General features: G+C 51.1%; 2 protein-coding genes across 4 annotated transcripts in view; both read right to left on the bottom strand.

The window, feature by feature from the left end:
- Nucleotides 1–305: 305 nt before the first annotated feature.
- Nucleotides 306–23,922, bottom strand: part of CLSTN3 (calsyntenin 3) — a 50,905-nt gene continuing 27,288 nt past the window's right edge. For all 3 annotated transcript variants that reach the window (XM_023232371.2, XM_023232372.1, XM_031936265.1), the window contains 14 exons: nucleotides 23,531–23,680; nucleotides 23,093–23,278; nucleotides 22,372–22,653; nucleotides 21,444–21,556; nucleotides 18,079–18,241; nucleotides 17,341–17,394; nucleotides 16,459–16,616; nucleotides 16,174–16,322; nucleotides 10,324–10,550; nucleotides 9,829–9,999; nucleotides 8,856–9,001; nucleotides 8,482–8,617; nucleotides 1,568–1,770; nucleotides 306–1,320 (listed from right to left, as the gene is read on the bottom strand). In XM_023232371.2, coding sequence (XP_023088139.1) covers nucleotides 1,180–1,320; nucleotides 1,568–1,770; nucleotides 8,482–8,617; nucleotides 8,856–9,001; nucleotides 9,829–9,999; nucleotides 10,324–10,550; nucleotides 16,174–16,322; nucleotides 16,459–16,616; nucleotides 17,341–17,394; nucleotides 18,079–18,241; nucleotides 21,444–21,556; nucleotides 22,372–22,653; nucleotides 23,093–23,278; nucleotides 23,531–23,680 — 2,279 coding nt within the window. In that variant the 3' untranslated portion in view covers nucleotides 306–1,179. The remainder of the gene's footprint in view (nucleotides 1,321–1,567; nucleotides 1,771–8,481; nucleotides 8,618–8,855; nucleotides 9,002–9,828; nucleotides 10,000–10,323; nucleotides 10,551–16,173; nucleotides 16,323–16,458; nucleotides 16,617–17,340; nucleotides 17,395–18,078; nucleotides 18,242–21,443; nucleotides 21,557–22,371; nucleotides 22,654–23,092; nucleotides 23,279–23,530; nucleotides 23,681–23,922) is intronic.
- LOC111555905 lies at nucleotides 1,777–5,534 on the bottom strand. The gene has a single exon (XM_023232376.1). It carries the CDS (start codon nucleotides 3,077–3,079, stop codon nucleotides 2,321–2,323), a length of 759 nt encoding a protein of 252 aa, XP_023088144.1. The 5' UTR covers nucleotides 3,080–5,534; the 3' UTR covers nucleotides 1,777–2,320.

Below are 23,922 nucleotides of genomic sequence, written 5' to 3'. Positions count from 1 at the left end.
AAGTTGTGGGGTGGGGTTGGCAGCGCCCCTACAAGGCACTGGGCATCTGCCCAGGTGTCCATAGCATTCCCTGAATCTTCTATACTTTTCCAGGGGGTACTGAAGGAAGGGGGCGTGGGAACCTTCTGCCCCAGCTTACTTTCCAGGTGATCTGGCATCCTGGGGACTTACCCGGTCAGGCCTCAAGATCACCAGCCCTGCCCACCTCACTTCAGCCCTGCGCAGAGACCAAAACAGCCCCTGAGGCCTCAGAGCCTCCGTCACGCCCACACAGGGCCAGGCAGGCAGCAGACACCTCACAGAGCTTTTTTTTTCTGATTGTTTTATTTGAAAACCCCAGGATATGTCCCTTCCCTCACCATACCCAACCCCCCGCCCCTGCCCCAGGACATGACGATGCCACACACACACACACACACACACACACACACACACACAAGGCCGTGAGCTGCACACGGGAACACAGGGGCTGCACTCACGACAACACTGAAAAAATATACATTATATATATACACCTGGGGCCCCCACATCCCCTCCCGTCCCCGCAACTTGGCCACACCAGGTCACAGAGGAGGGGCCGGGGCTGCAGGACCTCAGGACTGCAAGGGCAGGGAGGGAAACAGGACAAGAAAGGAAGGAAGTTGGAAAGGAGGGAGAAGCGGGGTCCCCAGACTGAAATGGAAACGAGGTGTGGTGATCATAAGAGAAGCAGGGACCAGGGACGACGGCCCGCTGAGGGAGCCCTGCAGAGGGAGACAAGCTGCCCGTGGACAGAAGAGAGAAGGGAAGGGGAGAGGCGAGGGTTTCCTTCAGTCCCACTCCCAGCTCCAGCCCCAGCCATTGCAATTGTCACCCTCTCCCCAACACAGTGACTGCTAAGGGGGCAGATGCCATTGGGGGTAGAAAGGCAACTGAAGTCCAGCCCACTTTCCAACCCAGTCAGCCCCAGTGCGAGGGGCACACCAGGAGCATGACAGCCCAGAGGTGAGGGATGGGGGGCTAGGGGAGGGGCAGGGCAGACTCCAGAGGCCCCGCTGGGGTTTTGAGATGAAAGGAGGACTGGTTCTGAAGCCTCTCTCCCTCTTGGTCTCTGTTCTCCCAGAAGGTCCTTCTCCCACGTCTGGAGTGTCTGTTTCACCAGGGCAGAATTCTCCCTCTGCGTGGGGAGAGGTGTTGGCCTCAGTAGCGGTGTGGGGGGGTCTCGATGATGCGTCTCTCGTCGCTGCTGGGGGAGTCGGCCACCTCCGAGTCACTGCTGTCCTCGTCCTCCTGCTGGCCCCTGGCAGCCCCTGCCACACAGGCCTGCCGATTCTGGTAGGACTGGAGGGCAGAACAGGGAGGAGAGGGGATCAATGGCCTGCACACACCCCAGCCTCTCTTTCAGGGGCCACACTTCCCTCGGTCCCCTTATCCCCTTTGCACCCCCTTCCCTGCCTGAACCGCTCTCCCTCCTGCTCACTGCAGCTCTGCAAACAGCCTCCACCCGGGCCTGCCCCTCCTCAGGAGTTCTCCCAGTGTGTGCTCCACAGTCTTGACCCTACAGAACCCCCCTTCCCCGGCCTCTCACCTCCATGGGGTTCACAATGATGGTGAGAGCTGAGTCATCCCAGAAGAGGTCAGGGTCCTTGGGGTCACTGGAGGCCCCTGGAGGCCCGCCAGCCCCCGAGACGCGGCGGTGAAGGGAATGGATGCGCACCAGGCCCAGGATGACCATGAGCACCAGAAAGCCCACGCACACCACAATGATGAGGGTCGCGGCGCTGGGAATCACTGCAGAGAGAGTGCGGGGGGTGAGCAGAACGTGACCAGGCACACCTGGGGGCACTCAGACAGGGGGCTGGGTAGGAAAAGAGGCAGCCCAGGCTGAAGGAGTCCCAGGGCAGAACCCACAGTGGCCGAGAAGAGAGGAACACCTGGAGAAGCCAGAAGAGAAACAGCCCGCCAGGAAGGGCAGGAGACGAGAGGGGAGGAAAGGAGCTGCTGCAAGGCAAAGGCACAAACACAGAGGGTGGCAGGTGTACAGACAGGCAAGGGCAGCGGAGGAAAAAGACTCCCAACCCAACACTGTCATGAACAGCCCTATTCGCACAGGACAGAGGGCAAGGACTGGAATCTGCCCCTGTCATTCACCTGTGCCTTCCCCAGAGGCCACTCAGCCTAGGAAAGAGGTGCCAGTGCCCAGTGAGGGAGGGGCGGGGCCCCTACATGAGCTTGGCTGTGCAGGAGGAGATGCAGCTCCAAGCCTGGCCTGGCTGCAGGAGGAGGGCACTAGCACCTGAGGCTGGGGACAAGTCCAAGGGGCACAGAGCAGCCCCTTCCCTTACCCACCTGGGCTGAGCTCACTCCGTGACACCTCCCTTCTCCTGGTGGGCTTGGGGCTCCTGGACGCCTGGGGTTCCTGCTTCCCCAACATCTCCCCCTGAGGCGCACCTGCCTCCCCAATGGCTCTGCCATGCTTCCGGCCCTGCAGACCCACTTTGATGCCCAGGTTCAGAGGGGCACGGACCTTCAAAGGCAGTGAGACACAGAACGGCGCGTGCACTCTCACACGGACCTGAGAGCTGATGGCGGCAAAGCAGATGTGCATGCACAGGTACATGCTCAGGAAGACCGTGTGGGCACACAGCTGCACAAAGATCGCCACACCCCACACCCGAGCCAGGCCTCTGCCAGCCTGCATGCCGGCCCACACCAGCCACCTGGCCGCCTGCTCACACAGCGGGAGTAAAGGAACGCGTCTGAGGGTCTCCAGTAAGGCACAGCAGAGCCATATGTGCAGCATCACCCAGCTCCCCACCAGCTGGGCAGACCAGGCAACCCCCTGAAGGAAGACGTAGACACTACAGATATGGGCCGTGAGAGCCACAGAGCGAGCCACCGTGAGCACAGCCCTGCCTGCTTCCTGCACACACACACACAGCTCTCGGAGAAGCACAAGGAAGCAAAGCAGGAAAGCCCGCAGCCCCACGGACAGCAGGTGGAGGTAGAGACCCCACACACGCACCCCCAAGCCCAGGGCCCTTACAGGCAGCTGGGTCGCTACTCCCCACATGGGTGCACACCCCTGCCCACCATGCATGCACACGGCTTCTCCCTGGGCAGTCCCGTTGCTGAGGGACTATTCCACGTATGTGTGCCCCAAACACACACAGAGACTGGCAATCACACAAGCAAGCGCCTAGAAACATACACACATCACATCTCAGCCCCGTCCCCAAATTACCTACAGCCTGAGACTCATGTGTCAGTACACAGAGCAGAGCGTAGGCAAGTACATGGCCCAGGAGCTCTCCCACGCTCACACCCACACCCTGCTGCAGCGCCCCTCTCCCCAGCAGCCAGCACACTCCGCTGCCACGCACTCCAGGGCCAAGCAGGTGTGTGGAGAATGCCCTGCCTGGGCAGGCCACACACCTCCCTGAGGCCGCCCTGATGGCTGTCTGCCAAGTTGGTCCCCATCCTGACCCGACCCACAGCCCACTTGAGGCCACTTGCCAATTAGAACGGACTCTGCTGGGGCATACTCCCTCGACACTGGTTCCAAGGTGAAGGCAGGACTGGCTGGATCAGTATTTCCCAACTGCCTGGGAACGGGGGAGGAGGGAGGAGGGGACAGAGCTCCCTCTCCTGCCCATCGGCAGGAAATAGTGCCTCTCAGGTCTCCATGTCAACAGACCAGACCCAGGGGCAGTGCTTCCACTGGCAGATGGGCCCGGTGGCTAAGCCTAGGCTCTAGAAGGAGTGGTGACCCCAGCCTCAGAGTGGAGGCCAAAGCAGGTGAACTTGCTGTAAGCACACAATGGTAACAAGCTAAAGCTGGTTTGTGCCTTAATCAATGCAGTGTCCCTCCGAGCTCCTGGCCTAATGAAGGAAATGACAAGTTGATTGCCAGGACAATAAGAAATGACCACAGGAAAGACAAAATGCAGACACTGTATCTACAAGCAGACAAGTCTGGTTAATTAGTTTAAGATGAGTCAGCAGCCCAGGGAGATGGGAGGATTTTTAAATCAGCTACAGATAAAAATCAAGAATTTAAGAAGTACGGTCAACTTTTCTTGCTACATGAGATGTGAGCAGTTAATTCCAGCCTTGAATGACCTCCAGAGCCAACATAAGGGGTGACTTAGGAAATGGTCTGTGGGATTGCGAGGACACCGTTGAAAGCCCTGCCCACAGCTCCACACGGTGCCCTCTTTGCCAAGAGCCTCGGGAGAGACTTCTTTCTGCCCCCAGTCCCAGGGCTTTTCATGAAATAGCGTTCGGCTCCTATCATGGCTTTCAGAACTGCTCAGGTTTCCTTTTGCTTTAGCTTCAAAGAAGCTCAGAGTCAAAATTCTGGCCCATGGTAGCAACTGCACGGCATCTCATAGTATGCATGTTATGAGCTGACTTTATTCCCTGGCTTCATTTGATCTTTATTTCATCATTACCTGTTCCTCCTCACTTCCTCATTCATTCTCTTTCTGTCCTATTGCTTTCTAACTCTTCCTGCAAAGCTTCAGATACTTGTAGGAAACAAAGGAGGAAAATTATTCCCAAACTTTTAAAGATCACATGGGATTTTTAAAAACCACTGATACATGGCTCCCACCTGCTAGACATTCTAGGGTGTAATTTAGGTGCCAAGAGCTTTTAAAGCTCCCCAGGTGATTCTGGCAGGCATCAAAATTTGATATGAGTAGATGCACAATACCCTCATCACCTTGGCTCACTCTTCTTAACCAACCTTATTCTCTCTAACCGTAAACACTCCTAACCACCCATCTACCCCCAGTTCTCAAATTCTCATTCTCTCTCACGCCCATCCAAAACTCCCTTCTACACTTCAGGTCCAAATGCAAACTCTACATGTGCCATAAAATCTCCCCTACTGTTCCAGTTTACACTGGTTCCGGTTCACATTGATCTCTCTTTCTCTAGTGCACTTAGGAGATTTAGAGCGATGGGCCTCTGTGCCACTGGAGGAGATCGCACCTCTCACTGCTTCTGCATGTTTAGAATGGTTTGATATTGTGAAAGCACAATTCCGCAACACCACTCGGCATTTGTAGGCGAAAGGGAGGGAGCACCTTGCGGAGTCAGAAAAGGCATATAGAAGGGGTTTTATGCAATGAATGGCCTGTCAGCTCAGGCATGCCAATCACCAGTGTCCTCAGGGAAGCTATGAACGCTGTATCCTACTCAGGCCAACATAAGAGAAGAAGCAAAGGAAAACTGCTGCTTTCAACTGAAATCTGAGGGAAGCTTGATCAGCCTGGACATGAGCTCAGAACAAAGGATGGGGAGACCGGGCTTCACTGTGGGGAGGTGAAAGGATGCCATGTGCAGACACTGCTCCAGGGGCTGAGGGGTGAGAAGCGCTGCCCGCCAGGCCAGCCCATGCAGGGCAGCTGGACGCTCAGGGGAGAAGGTGCTGGGCTCTTAGAACAAGAAGTCCCGGCCGGGCGCGGTGGCTCAAGTCTGTAATCCCAGCACTTTGGGAGGCCGAGACGGGCGGATCACAAGGTCAGGAGATCGAGACCATCCTGGCTAACACGGTGAAATCCCGTCTCTACTAAAAACCATACAAAAAAATTAGCCGGGCGTGGTGGCGGGCGCCTGTAGTCCCAGCTACTCAGGAGGCTGAAGCAGGAGAATGGCGTGAACCCGGCAGGAGGAGCTTGCAGTGAGCTGGGATCCGGTCACTGCACTCCAGCCTGGGTGACAGAGCAAGACTCTGTCTCAAAAAAAAAAAAAAAAAAACAAGAAGTCCCTCACCTGGGGCCTTATACCAAAGAAAGTAAGGATCGAGAGTCTCACCAGGCCAGACAGCGCCCCTATCTACCTTGAGCCTAATTAGAGTAGCAGGACCTAGTATCCAACCCAGAAAAGATTGAGTGGAATGATCCCCAATGAAAGAACTGGAGAAAGTGCTATGGAATCACAAGAAGGAAAAAATATACGTAGCTGGCCTCAAGAGTTGATTTGAAATAAATAGGTTTGGTTTGCTAACATGTCTCTCTTGACTAAATACTGTGTGAAACTTCTCTGAATCTTTGCAGCTTGGTTATGCCTTATATTCCCCGCGAATCCTCACTTCCACCTACTTGCTATAGTGAATCACAGTAGAACACTGAAAAAGGCCTCTGCAAGTCCAAATGCGGCGGCTCACACCTGTAATCCCAGCACTTCAGAAGCTGAGCCAGGATGAGTGCTTGAGCCCGGGAGTTCAAGACCAGCTTGAGCAACAAAGTGAGACCTTGTCTCTATAAAAAAAAATCTTAAAAATAGCCAGCATACTGGCATGCATCTGCTCCTCGGGGGGCTAAGGCAAGAGGATTGCTTGAGCTCAGGAGTTCCAGGCTCCAGTGAGCTATGATTACCACTGTTCTCCAGCTTAGGCGACAGAACAGGACCCTGCCTCCCGCTCCCAAAAGCCTCTGCAGTTGTTTTCAGAGAAAGCAGGGAAGAAGGGAGCCAGTCCCAGAAAAAAGAAAACATAAGAGACAGTGTAGGTGGTGGCCGCTGCAGGAGGAGAGGCAGCCAGACTGAATCCCTGGGGGCATCAGAGGAGCTGGCCTCTGTCAGAAAACCCTGGGAAGCCCCTCAGGGGCTCCCCCTAATTATGTGCAACTCTAAAGTAATGAGACTAATCTTTTTTAAAGCATCAAACATCTGGGGAGAGCGGTGAGGGCCATGGTTAGTGCACAGACTGGAATCATGCCTCCTGGATGTAAATCCTGGCTCCACTTACTTTCTAGCTGTGTGAACTTGAACTCTCTGTGCCTCTGTTTCCTTGCCTGTAAAGGGGATAATTCCGGTACCCATTTCATTGGTTGTTTATGATGGCTAAATGAGTTAATATGCGTAATCCCCGCCACGGTGCCTGGCACACGATGAGAGCACCCTGTGTTTGTTATAACTATTATTACCATCACATATATTGAACTAAGCTCTGTACTTCCACATAGTGTTCGCAGACCATGAACTTCTTCCAAGAAAGCACTAGTGGAATCCTCTGAGAATTGCCTTAAGAGCCTGTGGCACAATCTTCTGACTTTTTTCAAAGGTGACCAATCTATGGCCTTTGAGAGTGGGTTTAATGTTTAAAAACTTAGAATTATATCCAGAGCCAACTTTGGCAAAAGTGGATGATGAAGTTGAGTAACACTGAACAGGGTCAAAAGCAAGTTATGTCCAAAAAATAACAAAAATAAATGCACCTTATAAATTGGCTCTGAAAGCAATTCTAAGAAGGGGTTCCAAAAATCACTTTCAACAACATCAGCATCATTTGCAATTTTTAATAACATGGGAGAATACTTGTTTTATACTATGAAGTGTAAATATCAGGGCACAAAATAGGTTAATACCTAACTCTATAAAAAGGAAAAATTAGGCATAGAAAATAGAAAAAAGACTGGAACAGAAAATCTCATGTTATCAGTGGTTTCCTCTCTGATGAAATCATGGCTGATTTTTCTTCGTCGTCGTCTTCTTTTTTTTTTTTTTTTGAGACAGAGTCTTGCTCTGTCTCCCAGACTGGAATGCAATGGTGTGATCACGGCTCACTGTAGCCTCGGCCTCCCAGGCCCAAGAGATCCTCCTACCTCAGCCTCCCAAGTAGCTGGGACTACAGGCAAGTGCTACCATGCCCAGTTAATTTTTTTTATTTTTTGTAAAGACAGAGTCTCACTGTGTTGCCCAGGCTGGTCTCAAACTCCTGGGCTCAAGTGATCCTCCCGCCTCAGCCTCCCAATGGTTTGGGATTGCAGGCGTGAGCCACTGTGCCTGGCCTGATTTTTCTTCTTTAAAAGAAATATTTGATATTTATTTTCTGGTTTTTCTACAATTATGCAACTCAAAAGTTGAAAATAAAATTGCACCATTGGTAAAGGACCATGACCGGGAACCTTTGGAACCATGGCCAGGTTGCTTTGAAGGGCAGCACTCCATCTGAATGTAATGCTTTGCATATTTGCATATATTTTTTAGAAATATTCTTGTGACTGCACACATAGCACATAATTTTACATGTAATAGTGCCAATTCTCTCCTTGGGGATAGGGACTGTATCTATCCTATGAATCATTTAGATCATCTTAGGACAGTGCTAGTACACAGTAGGTGCTTAGTAAATGCTTGATAGCTTCACCACAGAGGATTCTAGGTCCAGGGCTAATTTGATATTGCTTGGGGCTGGGGAAGGAGGCATCATCAGGAAAAACAAACACTTCTAAACCCACACTGACTTTATGATTCCAGGAATAAGCACCCCTACAATGACACAAGGCTCATGTTCTTCACAAGGGAAAGTGAGTGATCCAAAGGGAGAGAGGGATTGGTCCGTAGCTGTCAACTAAGGCATGTATCACAGAGGAACAGAACCCATACCTCCACCCTCCTTGTCCTCTCCCAGAGGTGGAGGGGAGGACACTTGTCCCAGCCCACTCACCTGCCACCTTCCCCTCCCTGCCCAGCCCCACCAGGCTTACGTACTGGAGTTTCGGTGGGAGCTGGCCAGGCTGTGTCCAGCCATCTCAGGCGGGGGCTGGTGCCCACGGTGCAGGAACTGCTGGGAGCTGAGCACGTGGCTGGGGTGGGCAACCCGGTTCATGCTGTGCAGGACATTGACCTGGGCAGAGGGAGGCCTCCATGGGCACACACGCTTCTCCCAGGTCCTCCCCACTTCTCTAGAGCCCAGCCCCATCTCCTAACTACTGCCCCCACCTCCTTCTTCTCCACCCACCGCAGGGTCCAGCAGCCCTCCACGCTGCCATGTCCATGCCCACCAGCTAACATTTTGAGTCCATGCCACCTCAGCTCCTTTCTGGGGGTGGGTAACTGCGGAAGGAAGGAGACTCTCTGCGTACCTCCACAATGAATTCATTGCTGGAGTAACGGCCATTCATTTCCGAGCAGGAAAGCCGGAATTTCCTGGCGTAGAGGGCAGCTCCATGTCGCAGCCGATAACGAGCCTGCCTCAGGATCTCTTCATACACAGTGATGCTCTCCACCCCTGGAGATGAGGAAGCACCTCAGGGCAGGTCCAGTGGAGGCAGGACCCTCTCTGCTGGACTCCCACCAGCTGACACCACACAAGCTGTAGAGTGGGCCAGCCCCATCTCTGCAGAAGTGCGACCTAAGGTCAAAGGGAGAGATGCTCCCCTCCATCCCTGCCCGCTCTGCCTAACTAGGATGGAGAGATCAAGGCTCCGTTCCCTGCTCTGTAGCTTCTGAGGAGGAATGGAAAGAAGGAGATAAAGACATCCTGAAAGACAGAAAGGGAGATGGCAAGCAGGAGGGAATCTGAGAAAGAGGAAAACACAGAAGTAAGCCCTGGAAAGGAGTGGAAATAGAAGGGAACTGGTTATCTCCACCTTCTCCATTCTCCCTCCTGGCTTCCTTTGGAAACTACCAAATCATCACTCCCACTATTCACTAAGAGATGAGCACTTCTTGTAAAGCTCTGGTGTGCACGTGAGATGAGAGAGCTGTACCACAGAGATGACCAGTAACAAACAGCTAGAGGATTAGAAAGCTGGGCAGAGATGAGCCGAAGGAGGAGAGGAAGGAGAGAAGCCTGAATGGAAACAGGAGTGGGACCAGAAGTGGAGGTGACCCAGGCTATGCAGAGGAGCAGGAAGAGAGAAGCATTCGGAGCCTAAACCCAGCACACCTCCCCTAGGGACAATCAAAGCCAGAGGATCTTCCAGACTAGGAAAATGCAAAACAGCACTTGTCCACATCCCTGGACCTGGAGGGAGGACCCTCTGGGCTTCCCAGGCCCTTACATTTTAGGAGGTGCACACACACACAGAGGACAGGCCCTCAGGCCCCACTGACCAGCAATGGTGAGGTAGGCGGATGTGTTGGTGAGCTCCAGCCCTCGCTGCTGCACAGAGGTTGTGTCCAGGATCAGGCTTTCCCGCTCGGGGTCCAGGTCATCCCCCACCAGAGAAATTTCACAGCCATCCAGGTTGTGCACAATCTCATCCGACATGCGTGTGTCTGTCACTGGGTTGGGGAGAGCAGACTCTGGGTCAGAGCCAAAGGGCCCACAGAGGTTCTGAGCCCCAGCCAGCCCCTCACCACCACTCTCCCTCCCTTTCCAGCGTCAGGGAAAGGGAAGGCAGCATCATTTTCAAGAATATCATTATGCAGCAATTCATTTCCACCCACGGGTTTCCTGCTTGCTCTCCTTCTTAAAGGTAAGTTGTTTAATCAAACAAACACAGGATGGAGTCACTTTCTGCTTCCAGCCCCAGGAGTTCTCCCGCACTCTGGCTTCAGACACTGGCTGGTTCTCTGGATGGTGTTACTCCCCGGAGTCATCCTTACCTGTGCCCTGCCAACTTTCATCCTTTTTGGCCTCCACCTGGTGAGAAATGGAGCAGGTGATTTGAAGATCAGGGAACAAAGGGACGCCCTCCGTTCCCTCAAAGTCCACGGCTGGGCGGGCAAAATGGGCAGTGCCACTCAGCAGGATCTGGGGGGCATCGGGCTGAAGGACCACCACATAACCCTCCACTTCAGGGATGGACACACAGGACTCTTCACTGAAGCATCTGTGTGAGAAAGGAGGAGAAGCAACATGTGACCCCAACACTTCCTCCCTGAAAACCTACATTCTGTTTCACTCCCTGCCCCAGCTACCCCTATCATAGAGCATCTCACGTCAGGGAGGGGCAGGGGAAGAAAGGGGGTCATGCCTCTGCACCCCAACCCCCACAGCAGTTGAAGGGGGACATATCCTTTCCTGGTAGGATGTCACAGAGGAAAAAATCGAGGACAGAAAGTCAGGTAACCCCAACCTGTGGGTGTGATCACACCATCAATGCCCTACCCCAGGATTATGGAGTACCTATAAATGCTGTTTTAATGAAAAATAAAGCAAACTGAACTGACAAACATGTATATATACACACACAGTTCTTTATCCAGGAGTTTAAAAATACATGGGAACAGTATATATACTCTCTAGCACATATGCGTCCAAAATTATTTAACACTAAAAGTAGAGGGTGGACATCTACCAAAGGATGTCCTCCTCTGTGGTGTGTCTTTCATTCCCTTCAATAGCGGGGAAACACACTTTGGTAGGTGAGATCATCTGGCCACCTTGGACCTAGATCCACTGTCTCATGAAGCTTTAGGATCCAGCCACCAGGACAAGCTATCCCTAGAGGACGCCGTTGAGCCAGACCAACCAACAGCACGGCTGCTCAGGAGTGATGCTCTCAGGATCACATTTAGCCCCACCTTTTACCAGAAATACCAACACCTCACGGTCAATAGCCCTTGCCAGTTATGAAGCCTTTTTCCCATATTATTTCTTTTGTTCGTTTGTCTGTTTTTTTTTGGGGGGGTGGGTTTGTTGTTGTTGTTGTTTTTTGGTGGAGTTTCACTCTTGTTGCCCGGGCTGGAGTGCAATGGTGTAAACTTGGCTCACTGCAACCTCTGCCTCCTGGGTTCAAGCGATTCTCCTGCCTCAGCCTCCGGAGTAGCTGGGATTATAGGGCACACGCCACCACGCCCGGCTAATTTTTGTAGTTTTAGTAGAGACGGGATTTCATCATATTGGTCAAGCTGGTCTTGAACTCCTGACCTCAGGTGATCCGCCCGTCTCGGCCTCCCAAAGTGCTGGGATTACAGTCGTGAGCCACCGCACCTTGCCCATATTATTTCATTATAACCTCATTTCTATGCTGTAAAATGCCGAAAGCTCAGGCTGGGCATGGTGGCTCATGCCTGTAATATTGGCACTTTGGGAGGCTGAGGCGGGAGGATCCCTTGAGTTTAGGAGTTCAAGACCAGCCTGGGCAACATAGTGAAACCCCGTCTCTACAAAAAATACAAAAATTATCCAGGTGTGGTGTCAGACACCTGTAGTCCCAGCTACTCAGGAGGCTGAGGTAGAAGGAACACTTGAGCCCAGGAGGCAGAGGTTGTAGTAAGCCAATAAGATCATGCCACTGTACTCCAGCCTGAGTGACAGAGTGAGACCCTATCTCAAAAACAAAAACAAAAACAAAAAAAAAGAAAAGAAAGACAAAGAAAACAAAAGAGTCAAGGCTTAAACCATTCTTCTCCTTCCAGGTCCACTGATTTTTGTTTTGTTTTGTTTTGTTTTGCAGAGTCTCGCTCTGTTGCCCAGGCTGCAGTGTAGTAGCGCCATCTCAGCTCACTGCAACCTCTGCCTCCTGGGTTCAAGAGATTTTGTGCCTCAGCCTCCGGAGTAGCTGGGACCACAGGCATGCGCCACCACGCACGGCCCAAGTCCACTGATCTTTCCACTAAACCACAGGCACCATTTGGGGCCTGGGTTTGCACCAAGGAAATTTATGTGTAAAGACGTTTCCCCACTTGAACAAGCAGATTTCACAGTGGAGTTAGCGATGCAGGAGCAGGGACTCTGATCCACATGCTGGTGCTAGTGGAAACAATTTTGCAGAGAGGACTGTAATTATTAGTGTTACTGAGCATGCCCAGCTTGAATGCTGGAGCAAAAAGGGAGAAGGCACAATCTCAGCAGGCGTGATGAGCTCAGAGCCCCTGAAGCTGCCAATGCCCACGATGTGCTGAGTTCCTGTGCCACATGGAGCAGGGCCTATTACAATCTGCACTGTCATCCAGACAGGCCTAGGGCAAAGCCCCTTGGGAAACAATCCCAGATGACCCTGAAGGCACAGACTCCAACAGACATCCTCCCTGCAATGAGCAATGCTGTGCTGTGCTGCCGCTCTGGGAATCCCAAGGGGAACAGCGGGCCTGACCCAAAGGCACTGCTGGTCTGGTAGAGAGATTAGACATGGCACACAAAAGTTAAAACAAAGGCAAATATGGTCATCGCCATATGAGTGCAACAAACAACCAGAAGAGTTCAGAGGAGGGAGAGGTTAGTTCTGGCTAGGATAAGAGGAGGGTGCTTGGAAAAGGAAGGTAGGAATGATCAGAGAAAGTAGCAACTGAGCTAGCCTTTGAAGGAGGGTAGTACTGACCCAGAGTGGACGGCGAGAAGCTTAACTAAGGGGAGTAGAAGAATATGAGGCAGAAACGACCAGGAGCCAGATGGCTGGTGGCTTTAAATGCCATGATAAGATCTGACTTTTTTTCTCTAACTTTTTAGAGACAGGGTCTCGCTCTGTCACCCAGGCTGGAGTGTAGTGGTGCAATAATGACTCACTACAGCCTTGAACTCCTGGGCTCAAGTGATTCTCCCACCTCAGCCTTCTGAGTAGCTGCAACTACAGGCATGCAGCTTGTTGGTTGTCCAGGCTGGTCTCAAACTTCTGGCCTCAAGTGATCCTCTCACCTTGGCCTCCCAAAGGCCTCCCAAAGTGCTGGGATTACAGGTGTGAGCCACTGCGCCCAGCACATTTGACATTTTTATACAGTGGGCAAGAGGAAGCCACTGACATCTTTTTCATCAGGGAAGTGTGATGATGAAAACTCAAAAGATCACTCACCCAGCCTCAGAGTGGAGGATAAATAAAATTAGAAGACTAGAGATAGGTCAGCTAGTTAGGAGGCAATGGGCCAGACAAGAGGTAATAAGACCTGGGCTAGAATGGTAACAGCAGCAAAAGAAAGAGAAGACAGATTTCAGACACCCAGCACAGAGGCAGGGTCCAGGTGACCTGGCAACTGGAAGATAAAGACAGGCAAGAATCAAAGATGACTCAGAGCTTTCAAGCTCTGGGTGACTGCAAGGACAGAGACACCGTTAGAGAGAGAGTTCAGGGGGAGGGCTGGTTTGGGACTGCAGTTGATTATTTCAGCATTAGCTCATTCGGTTGAGGTACTGGCGGAACTTCTACATAGAGGCTACAGGAAGCAGGTGGAAAATCAAAAGCTGTGGAAAGAGGACAATACTAGAGAAAAAGATGTGGTATCTATCTGTCCGGGGGTCAATGCCACAAGTAGATGGGCTTTCCAAGAAAATACTAAAAAAAAAAAAAAAAACTTAAGGAAAACCTGCATTTAGGCATTGACCAAATAGCTGCATAGATCTGGCTTTAAATAGACAGACGTCCAAGAACTGAAAACTGGAAGCTACAAAAGCCACATGGACAGGGGCAAGGAGAAGCATCAGGGAAAGGGAAGTGTTACTAGGTACCTGTCTGTCTCTGTTGCATGCACACACGCAGGTGCACACACACACACGCACACATATCCCTCTATATTTTCTGCCATCACCTCAGGGAAGTATAAGGATAGCACCAACCATGTAGTAACCTTAGATATGGAGAAATGTAAACTCTGTTTCTTAACCTTATAGAGAAAACATCAAGGCCCCTTTCCTCATAGGCAGCTTCCAAGCCCTTGGATAAACCTCTATCCTGGGCATGAAAAAGATAGGAGGAATTCAGATGAGCCACTCAGCAAAGAAAATGTCAACTCATCCCCCTGCAGGAACTCCCCTTGCAGAGCTCCACGCTAGGCCAAAAACCAGAGACCTCCCTTCTGACATGGCTCCTGAGCACTGGAGGGAACGAGGCAATGCCTTGGCTTCTGAGGGATTATGCCTTTCATAACTGAATGACAGCCCTTTAACAACTGGAGCTCTGACTGGGACGTGGTGGGGTGCATACTCAGCAATCAGCTGCACCCACATTAACTCATCTGCCTGTGACCTTCAGCTCCATACCCTGAACCAGCAAATTCCCAAAAGCCACGGTCCGGGCCCTTCCACAGCTCTAACTCTGAGGCCTGATGATCACACCGTCACCCTCTAGGGCTCAGCGCTCTCCCCTCTAAACCCACCCCTCCCAGGATAGGGGCAAATTCGAGATGTTTATCTTCATATAGCTCACAGAGAAACTGAGGCAGAATAGGGGATGGGGTAACAAGATTGGAAAGCAGAAATCCTGACTCCTAAAGCATGTCATTCACCCACTAGATGGCAGCATCTCCTAAAAACCGCCCATCAACCATAATAAGGGTGAAAATGCCTTCATGTAATAATAGCCAGCATTTAAGCAGCATCAGCTCTCTGCTAGGCATTTGATCCAGATTATATCATGTAGTTATGATAACAATCCCATGAGTTACTCTATTGCTATCACTACTTTATAGCATTTGCCCAGTGCCAAAAAGCTAGCAACAGACCCTATGCTCTTAACTATCATACTTTCATTGCCTCTCAATTGATCTGTATTTTTAAAGATGTAATATAAACTCAAACCTTGAAATAATCTACAATTTTTCTTTTAAAGACACCAAAAGTCATTCACTTAGAATTCAGAGGTCAGCAAACTTTCCTTTTTTTCTTTTTTTTGAGACAGAGTCTCGCTTGGTAGCCCAGGCTGGAGTGCAGTGTTACAATCTTGGCTCACTGCAACCTCCACCTCCCAGGCCCCGGTTCAAGCAATTCTCCTGTCTCAGCCTCCCAAGTAGCTGGGATTACAGGCATGCGCCACCACGCCCAGCTAATTTTTGTATTTTTAGTAGAGACGGGGTTTCACCATGTTGGCCAGGCTGGTCTTGAACTCCTCGTGATCCATCTGCCTCAGCCTCCCAAAGTGCTGGGATTACAGGTGTGAGCCACCACGGCTGGCCAGCAAACCTTTTCTATGAAGGATTAGATAGTTCTGTTTGCGGGGCCATATGATCTCTGTCCCAACTACCCACAGTTCTGCCATCCCAGTGGGAAAGTAGCCATAGACATGCAAACGAATGGGCACTGGTGTGTTCCAATCCAACTATTTACAGAAACAGGCAGCAGGCCAGATTTGGCCTAGGACTGCCAACCCCTAGACTTAGGTCATTGTATGTGACCTTGCAAAAGCTTTGTGAAGCAAGATTAAAACAAGTGAAGCAGCCAGGACTCACCATTTGCCCAGGGTTATCCAAGCAATTCATATTGAGTCAGAATTAATGTCAGGTCTCCCCACTCCCAATCCTGTGTCCCACTTTACGTATCAGCACAGAGGCATAGAGGAGATCAAAGCCCGAAAACCCTAGAAGTGTGACTTGGTAGAAAAAGTAACGTATTGATTGTTGAGAAATCTGAGTGTAGTCCAGACTCTTCTACCAATATTGCTCTGTGACCCTCTCCATTTGAGGGCCCAGTCTCCTCATCCATAAAACAAAAGAGGTATGCCTAGCTCTAGGTGATGCCTTAGGCCAAGGACCTGTGACACAGTCTGGCTCTGCTCAATGATTTGCCCTGCCCCACCCAACACTCACTTGACAGCAGTGGTGAGGCGCAGAGGCCTGACGCCGGGCGTGGCAAAGCGCAGAGTGTTCATGTAAGCCACGTGCTGCAGGGCATGGTTGAAGGTCTCCACATCATCCCCCTCCAGGGTGAGCAGGGACTGTGAGGGGTTCACGTGGACCTGAGCCCCAGATACAGATACAGCTGAGAGCAGGGCCAGAAGATGGGAGAGGAAAGGAGCAGAGGTAGAGGGGTAGGGTAAGGGGGAGGGGCAGGGGGCATGCGGGGAAGAACAGAGCTAGAGGATGGGGCAATACCTTCATGCCTTTGCCCAGGCTCTCGAAATCCCTATAGTCCAGCCCCTCCCGACATGCATAGAGACACTCGATGACCTCACGGCTCTCCAGGCGACCTGAGCGCACGCTGAAACCAGCCAGGTAGCCATGGAAATAGTGGTGGATCGGCAAAGGGTCTCCTAGGGTGGGAACACAGGAGCAGGACGGAAGGTGAGAAGAGAGGAGGATGGAAAAGGACGAAGGCTGAGAGAAAGGGAAAGGAGAGAAAGAGCAGAAGAGTCGAGAAAGAAAACAAAAAGGAGAAATGTGGAAACAAAAAAAAAAAAAGGAAAAAAGAGAGATGAGAGGTGAAGGAAAAGTGAAGATAAGCGGGGAGGCTGGAGAAGGGACAAAATGAGACAAAAGAAGACAGAATAAAGCCGGGGAGAAGAAAAAGGGTGAAAAGTAGAAGCAACAAAGATGAGAGGGAGGAAGAAAAGGAAACAGGACCAACAGGAGGAAAGAGTCAAAACAAGGAGGAAGGGGGAGGTGGCAGGAGAGGACGTCTTTCCAGACATGCAGGGAGACCGGGATGGATGTGAGCGAGCTTCACAGATGCCCAGACCTTCCCCTCCTGCGTGTCTGACTCCTGACTCCTGCCACCTCCCTTCTGCCATATGGAAAGACACCAAGAGCACCCCATTCTTCGTTCTGTGGGCAGGACAGGACACCCAGAATCCAGCCCAGCTGCCTCTGGCCTTACCACTCCAGGAGCCCCTGCCCTGCTGTGGTTCTTGGAGGCTCTGCCCCCTGGTGGCCTAGGAGGCTGTCACAGGCTGGATAGGATTTGGGGTGGAAAAGGGATCTCAGAACAGAAAGTGAGGATGAGAACTCTCTGGTCTCCAGTTCTTACACACAGAGTACCTTGGGTGATGTCTGTACTGTTGTCTCCCTTTTCCTTCTCTTTGTTCTTCTCCTCTAGGGATAAAAAAAAAAAAAACAGTGGTGATGACTTCAGGGATGTGGAGAGATTGACAGAGAGGAATGAGACGTCTTCCTCTCATCCCCATGAGTGCTCTCATGTTCACATGGGACTCTGACCCTCCCGTGTATAACCTGCAACCTCTCAGCTCAACCCCAACCCTTCTTTTGTCATGTCCCAAACTCTCCAGCCTCTGTTAGAGACAAACCCCCAGATACGATATACTGCTGAGGAAACACGTGGGCTCTGGTAAGACAGGCAGGCACATGTGCACACACACACTCCCAAGAGGAGAAAAGTTTTTTAATGGCTTAAAAGTTGAAAGACTGAGGACACTCTAAGGGGTTACTCTCCTTGAGCAGGGGAACAGGCTATGGAAGTCATCATCACTTTGATGGAACAAAGTGGAAACGGGCTGGAGTTACAGAGAGAGAGTCTGGGGATGCCTGAGAAATTAATTCCTCCGAGTCAGAGGTGATGACCCATTGGATTAGTGGGAGATATGGGAGGGAGGCTGTGGTCCCTACCATGGAGATCTTCAGTCACCCTGCCCAGCTGCAGAGAGACAAATGAGGTGGCCTCAGCTGCCGCGTCAGACTGCCCTTGCTCCTCACCAGCCTACCTCCCTTCCCAAATCCTAAACCACTGGAGTCTTCACTGAGAAGCTCAGAGGGACTTACCAGTCCAGCAGGCCCCAATCATGAGAGCAGGCTCCCTTCGGGGCGGGTGGATGAGGCCATTGTCATGGATGAGGGCAGGGTCGAAGGAGATGCCATCGGTGTAGAGTGTGACCGTGGGGAACTCGAGGTTCAGAGCGTAGTGGTGCCACTCATCATCACAGACCTGGGCGAGTAGGGTAGGGGCAAGAGCCTCTCAGGTAATTCCTCTTCAGAGAGCTAACCCCAGGCACTGCCCCGTCTCCTGGGAGACAGGGGACAGTCCCTTTATTCCCAGTTCTATCAACAGGGCTTACTAGTGCTTTGCTGCCTATCCAGCTCAAGGAATAACCTCCTTGTCCAAAATCTATCAGGCAATCAGCCTAGTAGCAAAGATTCCACTCTTCAGGGAAATCTTTAAAGCTACAAATATTTCTAAGAGGAGTAACACACTGTCATGAATAAATTTCCCCCAAAAACCTATGTATTACGTATGTATGTAAGGCACTGGAAATTCTAGAGATGGGGTTTCTTTCTGTCCCCCAGGCTGGAGTGCAGTGGTGCAATCATAGCTCACTGAAGCCTCAAACTCCTGGGCTCAAGCGATCCTCCCACCTCAGCCTCTGGGGTAGCTGGGACTACAGGTATGTGCCACCACGTCCAGCTAATTTTTTTATTTTTTAGAGATGAGCTCTCACTATGTTGCCTGGGCTGGTCTCAAACTCCCGGCCTCCAGTGATCCTCTCAGCCTCCCAAGTAGCTGGGATTACAGGTTATCTCTAGGGTAGCTTCTAACCCACCATTAAGCACTAAAATAAATATTGCTTCCCTTTGCAGTCTCTCCTAGGGCCAGCCAAGATGGAATGGGGGATGGTCAGAGGAGAAAGAGGCAGAGAGTACTCTGCCTCATCCAGTTCCAAATGTTGGGGTTCCTCACGGCTCAGACCTAGGCCCTCTTCTCTTTCCTCTCTACACTCTCTTCCTAGAAGTCACCTCATCTGTTGCCATGGGTTTGGGTACCATAGTTATACACTGGTAACTCCAAAATCTGCATCTCTAGCCCAGAATTCTCCTCTGAATGCCAGGTTCTCTGCTTGGATGTCCACAAGTATCTCACATTTAACACATGTAAGATGCAAGTCCATGCCCTTTCCCAACTCCCTCAGTTTCTCCCCAGGCAGAATAAATGCTCCATTATCCCTCCAGCTGCTCAAGCGGCTGACACAGGAAACAACTTTGATCTTCCCTTTCCCTCAGCCTCCACATCCAGTCCATCAGCAGGTGCTGTTGATCCCAGGTCCAAACAGAGCTACAAGCTGCAGGTTTCTGTGCAGGACTCTCCGTCTCCATTGCCACACATCAGTCATGTCCCCAACCCCTGTTTACTGTCACCATTAGATCTCTTCAATACATCCATCCCACAGTTGCTAAGGGGATCTTGTTAAAATGTAAATCTGGCCAGGTGCGGTGGCTCACGCCTGTAATCCCACCACTTTTGGAGGCCGAGGCAGGCGGATCACAAGGTCAAGAGATCAAGACCATCCTGGCCAACATGGTGAAACCCCGTCTCTGCTAAAAATACAAAAATTAGTTGGGCATGGTGGCAGGTGCCTGTAGTCCCAGCTACTAGGGAGGCTGAGGCAGGAGAATTGCTTGAACCCGGGAGGCAGAGGTTGCAGTGAGCCAAGATCACACCACTGCACTCCAGCCTGGTGACAGAGTGAGACCCCATCTCAAAAAAAAAAAAAAAAAAAAATATATATATATATATATACACACACACACACACACACACACACACACACACACACATACATAAATCTGATCAGGTCATGCCTCTGCTTTAAATCCTTCAAAAAACACTTCCCATCTCTCATATGACAAAAATCGAGACTACCCTGCTGAAAAAGTCCACTGTACAACCTGATCACTGCCCATCTCTGCAACTTATCTCCAGCCTTGTTCACTGTACTCCAACCTCACTGGCCCTCTTTCCATGCTTGGGACATGCTGAGCTCTTTCTTGCCTCAGGGCCTTTGCATCTGCTCTTTCCTCTTCCTGGAACCTTCCCACTCTCTTCCCACAGGCAGCTATTTCTCATCCTTTAGCACTAGGCTTAAATTCTGCCTCAGTCAGGTCCCCCAGGAGCATCCAATCCAAGGTGACTTCTCCTCTCCTTGCCTCCCCCCATGCTCTGCCCCAGTCCCTTGCTTGCTACTTTCAGAGCATTTATCACAATTTATCGTTTTTACATGTCTATTTCCTTTTTAAAAATTTATCTCACCAACTAAAATGTAAGTTCAATGATGGCAAAGATTTTGTTTCATTCATCGTACCCCCAGAACCTAGCTGAATGACAGAGACTTAGTTGTATTTAATAGATATTGGTTGATTAAATGAGGTTGAATTAAAGAAAGATAGCAAGGGTCACGTTATCAATATTTGCAACGTGTGGCGGGGGGGCGGAAATCAAGAAGCAGCAAATGGCAGACTGTCTCTTTAAAAGAGTGCCACAGACAGCAAAGCGTTTGTAGATAGCCCTCAATTATCTAGTTTATAAATTATCTGGGCACTTCTCTTTCTCTGTTCTGTTTTTGTTGTTGTTGTTGTTGTTTTGTTTTTTGTTTTGTTTTTTGCCATTTGCTTACTCAGCCACTCCACTAGGACTTACAAGAGAAACAGAAGGAGTGAAAACTCAAATTAGTCCTCACTGGTCCTTGCGGTCAGCCTGGAGAATAAATAGTGAAGAGGCTGCAACTCTTGGCTCAAGAGAGGATTTTAAATATTTTATCCATTTTTATTTATCCCTCCATGATCAGGGCTGATAATAGTGAGAATTAACATATACAGGGGGAGTGCTTTTCAGTCTACAAGGGTCTATTACGTCATTTAATCCTAACGACTCTGGGATACAGAATTCTTTTTATCCCTATTTAACAGGGTTTTTTTTTTAACCCTGAAGTTTACACATATTAACGAAGATTTCATAGCCAGCAAATTCCCTTGGCAAGATTCAAACCCAATCTGTGTACCTCAGAATGACTTATCTTGATAACTGCCTGAGAGTCAGGAACATATACTGTTAAAGTCCTATTTAAGAGAGAGATGGGATAAAACAGGGAGGAAATAGATGGTTGGTCAAGTTTGCTGTTAGTAGTCATTTGTTCCTTTTTTTTTTTTTTTAAATCCAGAAGTGCTTTCTGCAGGGAACAAGCCTTGGAAAAAGGGAACAAGAGGACCTGGGAGTAGAATGGTCAGGGGCTGAAAGTGGAGAAGCAAAGAGAGCGCAAGGGGGAACCCAGAAAATGCTGACCCTGCCCAGAGAAGGTCCTTTCCTAAAAGTGAGTCACATCTACTCAGCCCTCGCAGGAGCCTGGCTCTGGCCTCACCTGCTCCAGCTTCCAGAGGAACTTGACTGGGCGGGCACTCTCCAGCAGGGGCCAGTAGAGGAAGGCAATCCGACAGCCGTGGACAGTCAGCGAGTAGTGAGAGAAGCCATCCTCTGAGGGCACAGGAAGGGGACGGGGTCAAGTACAGAGGCTGAGGCCAGAACAAGTTCAAAGCAGCAGGAAGGAGAGGACGCTGGATTCTCTTAATCCTCTCTCATTCCCTCATTCTCTAGCATTTCTCTCTCTCTGGCTCTGTCTCTCTCTCTCTCTCTCACACACACACACACACACACACACACTACAGTCCAAGTGATAACTTGGGCTTCTGAGGCACCCTGGCTAGCTGAGCGGGGAGCGTCAGCGGGCCCACTCCCTCACCAGCTCATCAGTCCTTTGGTTAATACATACATCGTGGGTGACAACCCTTTTCAAAAGAGTTGTCAAGGTCAACAGAAATGAGGTTGGAGAAGTGGCTAGAAATGAAAGAGCAGGTCAAGACTGAGCCCTCTCCAGTGGAGTAGGCCCTGCAGTTGAGGGAAGAACAGGGCTCGGAGATGGGCCAACCAGTCCCAAGATGGGAAGATGAAAGAATGGGGCACACCATTACCCAGGCTTTCCCACTGCAATGGAGGGGCTTTAATGGGAGAGGAGATAGGGGGTGGGGGCAGCCTACCACATGGTGGTAAGTTGATTGGGCAACTGAAAATGAGAGTAGCAGCAAGGAATCCCATTGCACTCTGACCGCAGCAGGATCCAACATGTCATGTTCGGGATAAAGCACAGAATCAAGGCATATCACACCTGGCACTTGCACCTCACAAATGAAGAGAGGGGAAGTGACCTGTTCACAGTCACACAATGGGCAGTGACAGAGGCAGGAAAAGAAGACAGTTTCCCTCTCTGGCTAGTGCCTGGAGGGGAGGCTCACCATTCTGGACAGTGTTACATACAATGGTTTCCTCTTCCTTCTTGCCCTTGTTGGGAGTTACGCCATGCTTCATCCAGAAGGACAGGGTGAAGTGGTCACTGAGGCTGTCCTGGGGCCCAGAACCCAGTCCACTGGGGCCACCCAAGGGCACCTGCACAGCCTGGGTGCCATTGAACCAGTAGATCAGGCTGCTGTCCTGGCTGTAGTGCACCGAGAGTCCTGCTGTCCAGTTGGCATTGGGGCCGGGCATGGGCAACAGATCCACCTCCCCGGTGGCAGCACCTGTGGGAGCCCCAGGAGGCACAAGTGTCAGAGCCAAGAAGCAGCAGATGGCGAAATGGGCAGGAAGCAGGGAAAGAGGGACTGATGGGAAAAGATTTCCTGCAGCGTCTCTCGCCACCTCTTGTGGCCTTTCAAAGACAAGAGAGGGATGAACTCTCTTCTAAGAGTATCTCTCCAGTTAACCCATTCTCCAGCTCTTCATCTCTCCCCACCGTCGTTCCACCATGCATCTCGTGACTGTCTGGTGCAACGACTATGCATTTTTGCCGAAGACATATGTACCTGCCTTTTGGGCCACAGAAGCTAACCATGTGTCACAACCTCTATGGATAAACGCCTGTGGATGGCCGGAGGTGACATAAAGCAGAGTCTTGGAGAAGTTTGGACAGAGGTTGGATGAGAAGGGTTGGGCCTGAGGCAGTGTTGGGAGCACACCTACCGCAGAGTTTCCGCAGTGCCCGCTCTGAGTAGTTGTCACGGTCGCAGCCCTTGGCCACGTGGCTGGTCTGCAGCTCTATGGTGGCCTGAATATTCCAGAGTGGTTCATCACAGGTCTCCAGGCGGATACCAGGGAACAAAGCCAAACTCCCAGCGCCTGGTGCATATTCGATCCTTTTGTTCCAGCCTGCATGGGTGAGACAGAGAGGGCGATGGGGAGAGAGAAGGGTAAAGCAGCCTCCCCTCTCCATGCTCCTCTTGCCATGTCCATGGACAGTTTGGGACTCCTGGCAGGATGGCCCGGCTAGAGGGGATAGCTGCAAATCTGCCCCAATATCCTCCAAGCCCTAGCCTAGCCCCCATGATTGTCAGAAGGGACAGAAAGAGAGACGAAGAAAAAAGAGGATTCACAAGATGGGGCCCAGCGCTGAGCTCTCACCTTGCCAGCTGGGTTTACAGGTGGGCTTCACCTGAATCTCCACCTCGGCATCATCTGCCGCCCGCTTCTTCCCACAGTCATAAGCCGTCACTGTAAACTTATAGAGCCGCTCACCACTGTACTGCAGCTTCTCTGTGTTCTCAATGTTCCCTGGGGTGGGGTCAGGAGGACAGAGCGTTAGAGCACTGGAGAAAGCCCAGGGCAGAGGGGGGAGGATGTGCGAGTTCATCGGGCAGTAGGCAGGTTAGGCAGCAGGACGCTGGGAAAAGGCACCTGGGAAGGGAAGGCTCCATTTGGGAAGAAGGGTGAGGTGAGGGTCTGAGGGGTGAAAGTGGAGAGTGGAACCCCGGGTTGTCCTGAGGGAGGTGGGTGCACAAGGGGAACTGGGTGGC

Source organism: Piliocolobus tephrosceles, chromosome 10 (genome assembly GCF_002776525.5).
Source record: "Piliocolobus tephrosceles isolate RC106 chromosome 10, ASM277652v3, whole genome shotgun sequence".
Lineage (NCBI taxonomy): Eukaryota > Metazoa > Chordata > Mammalia > Primates > Cercopithecidae > Piliocolobus > Piliocolobus tephrosceles.
The sequence above is the reverse complement of the archived record's forward strand: the minus strand, read 5'-3'. Positions and strand labels throughout refer to the sequence as shown.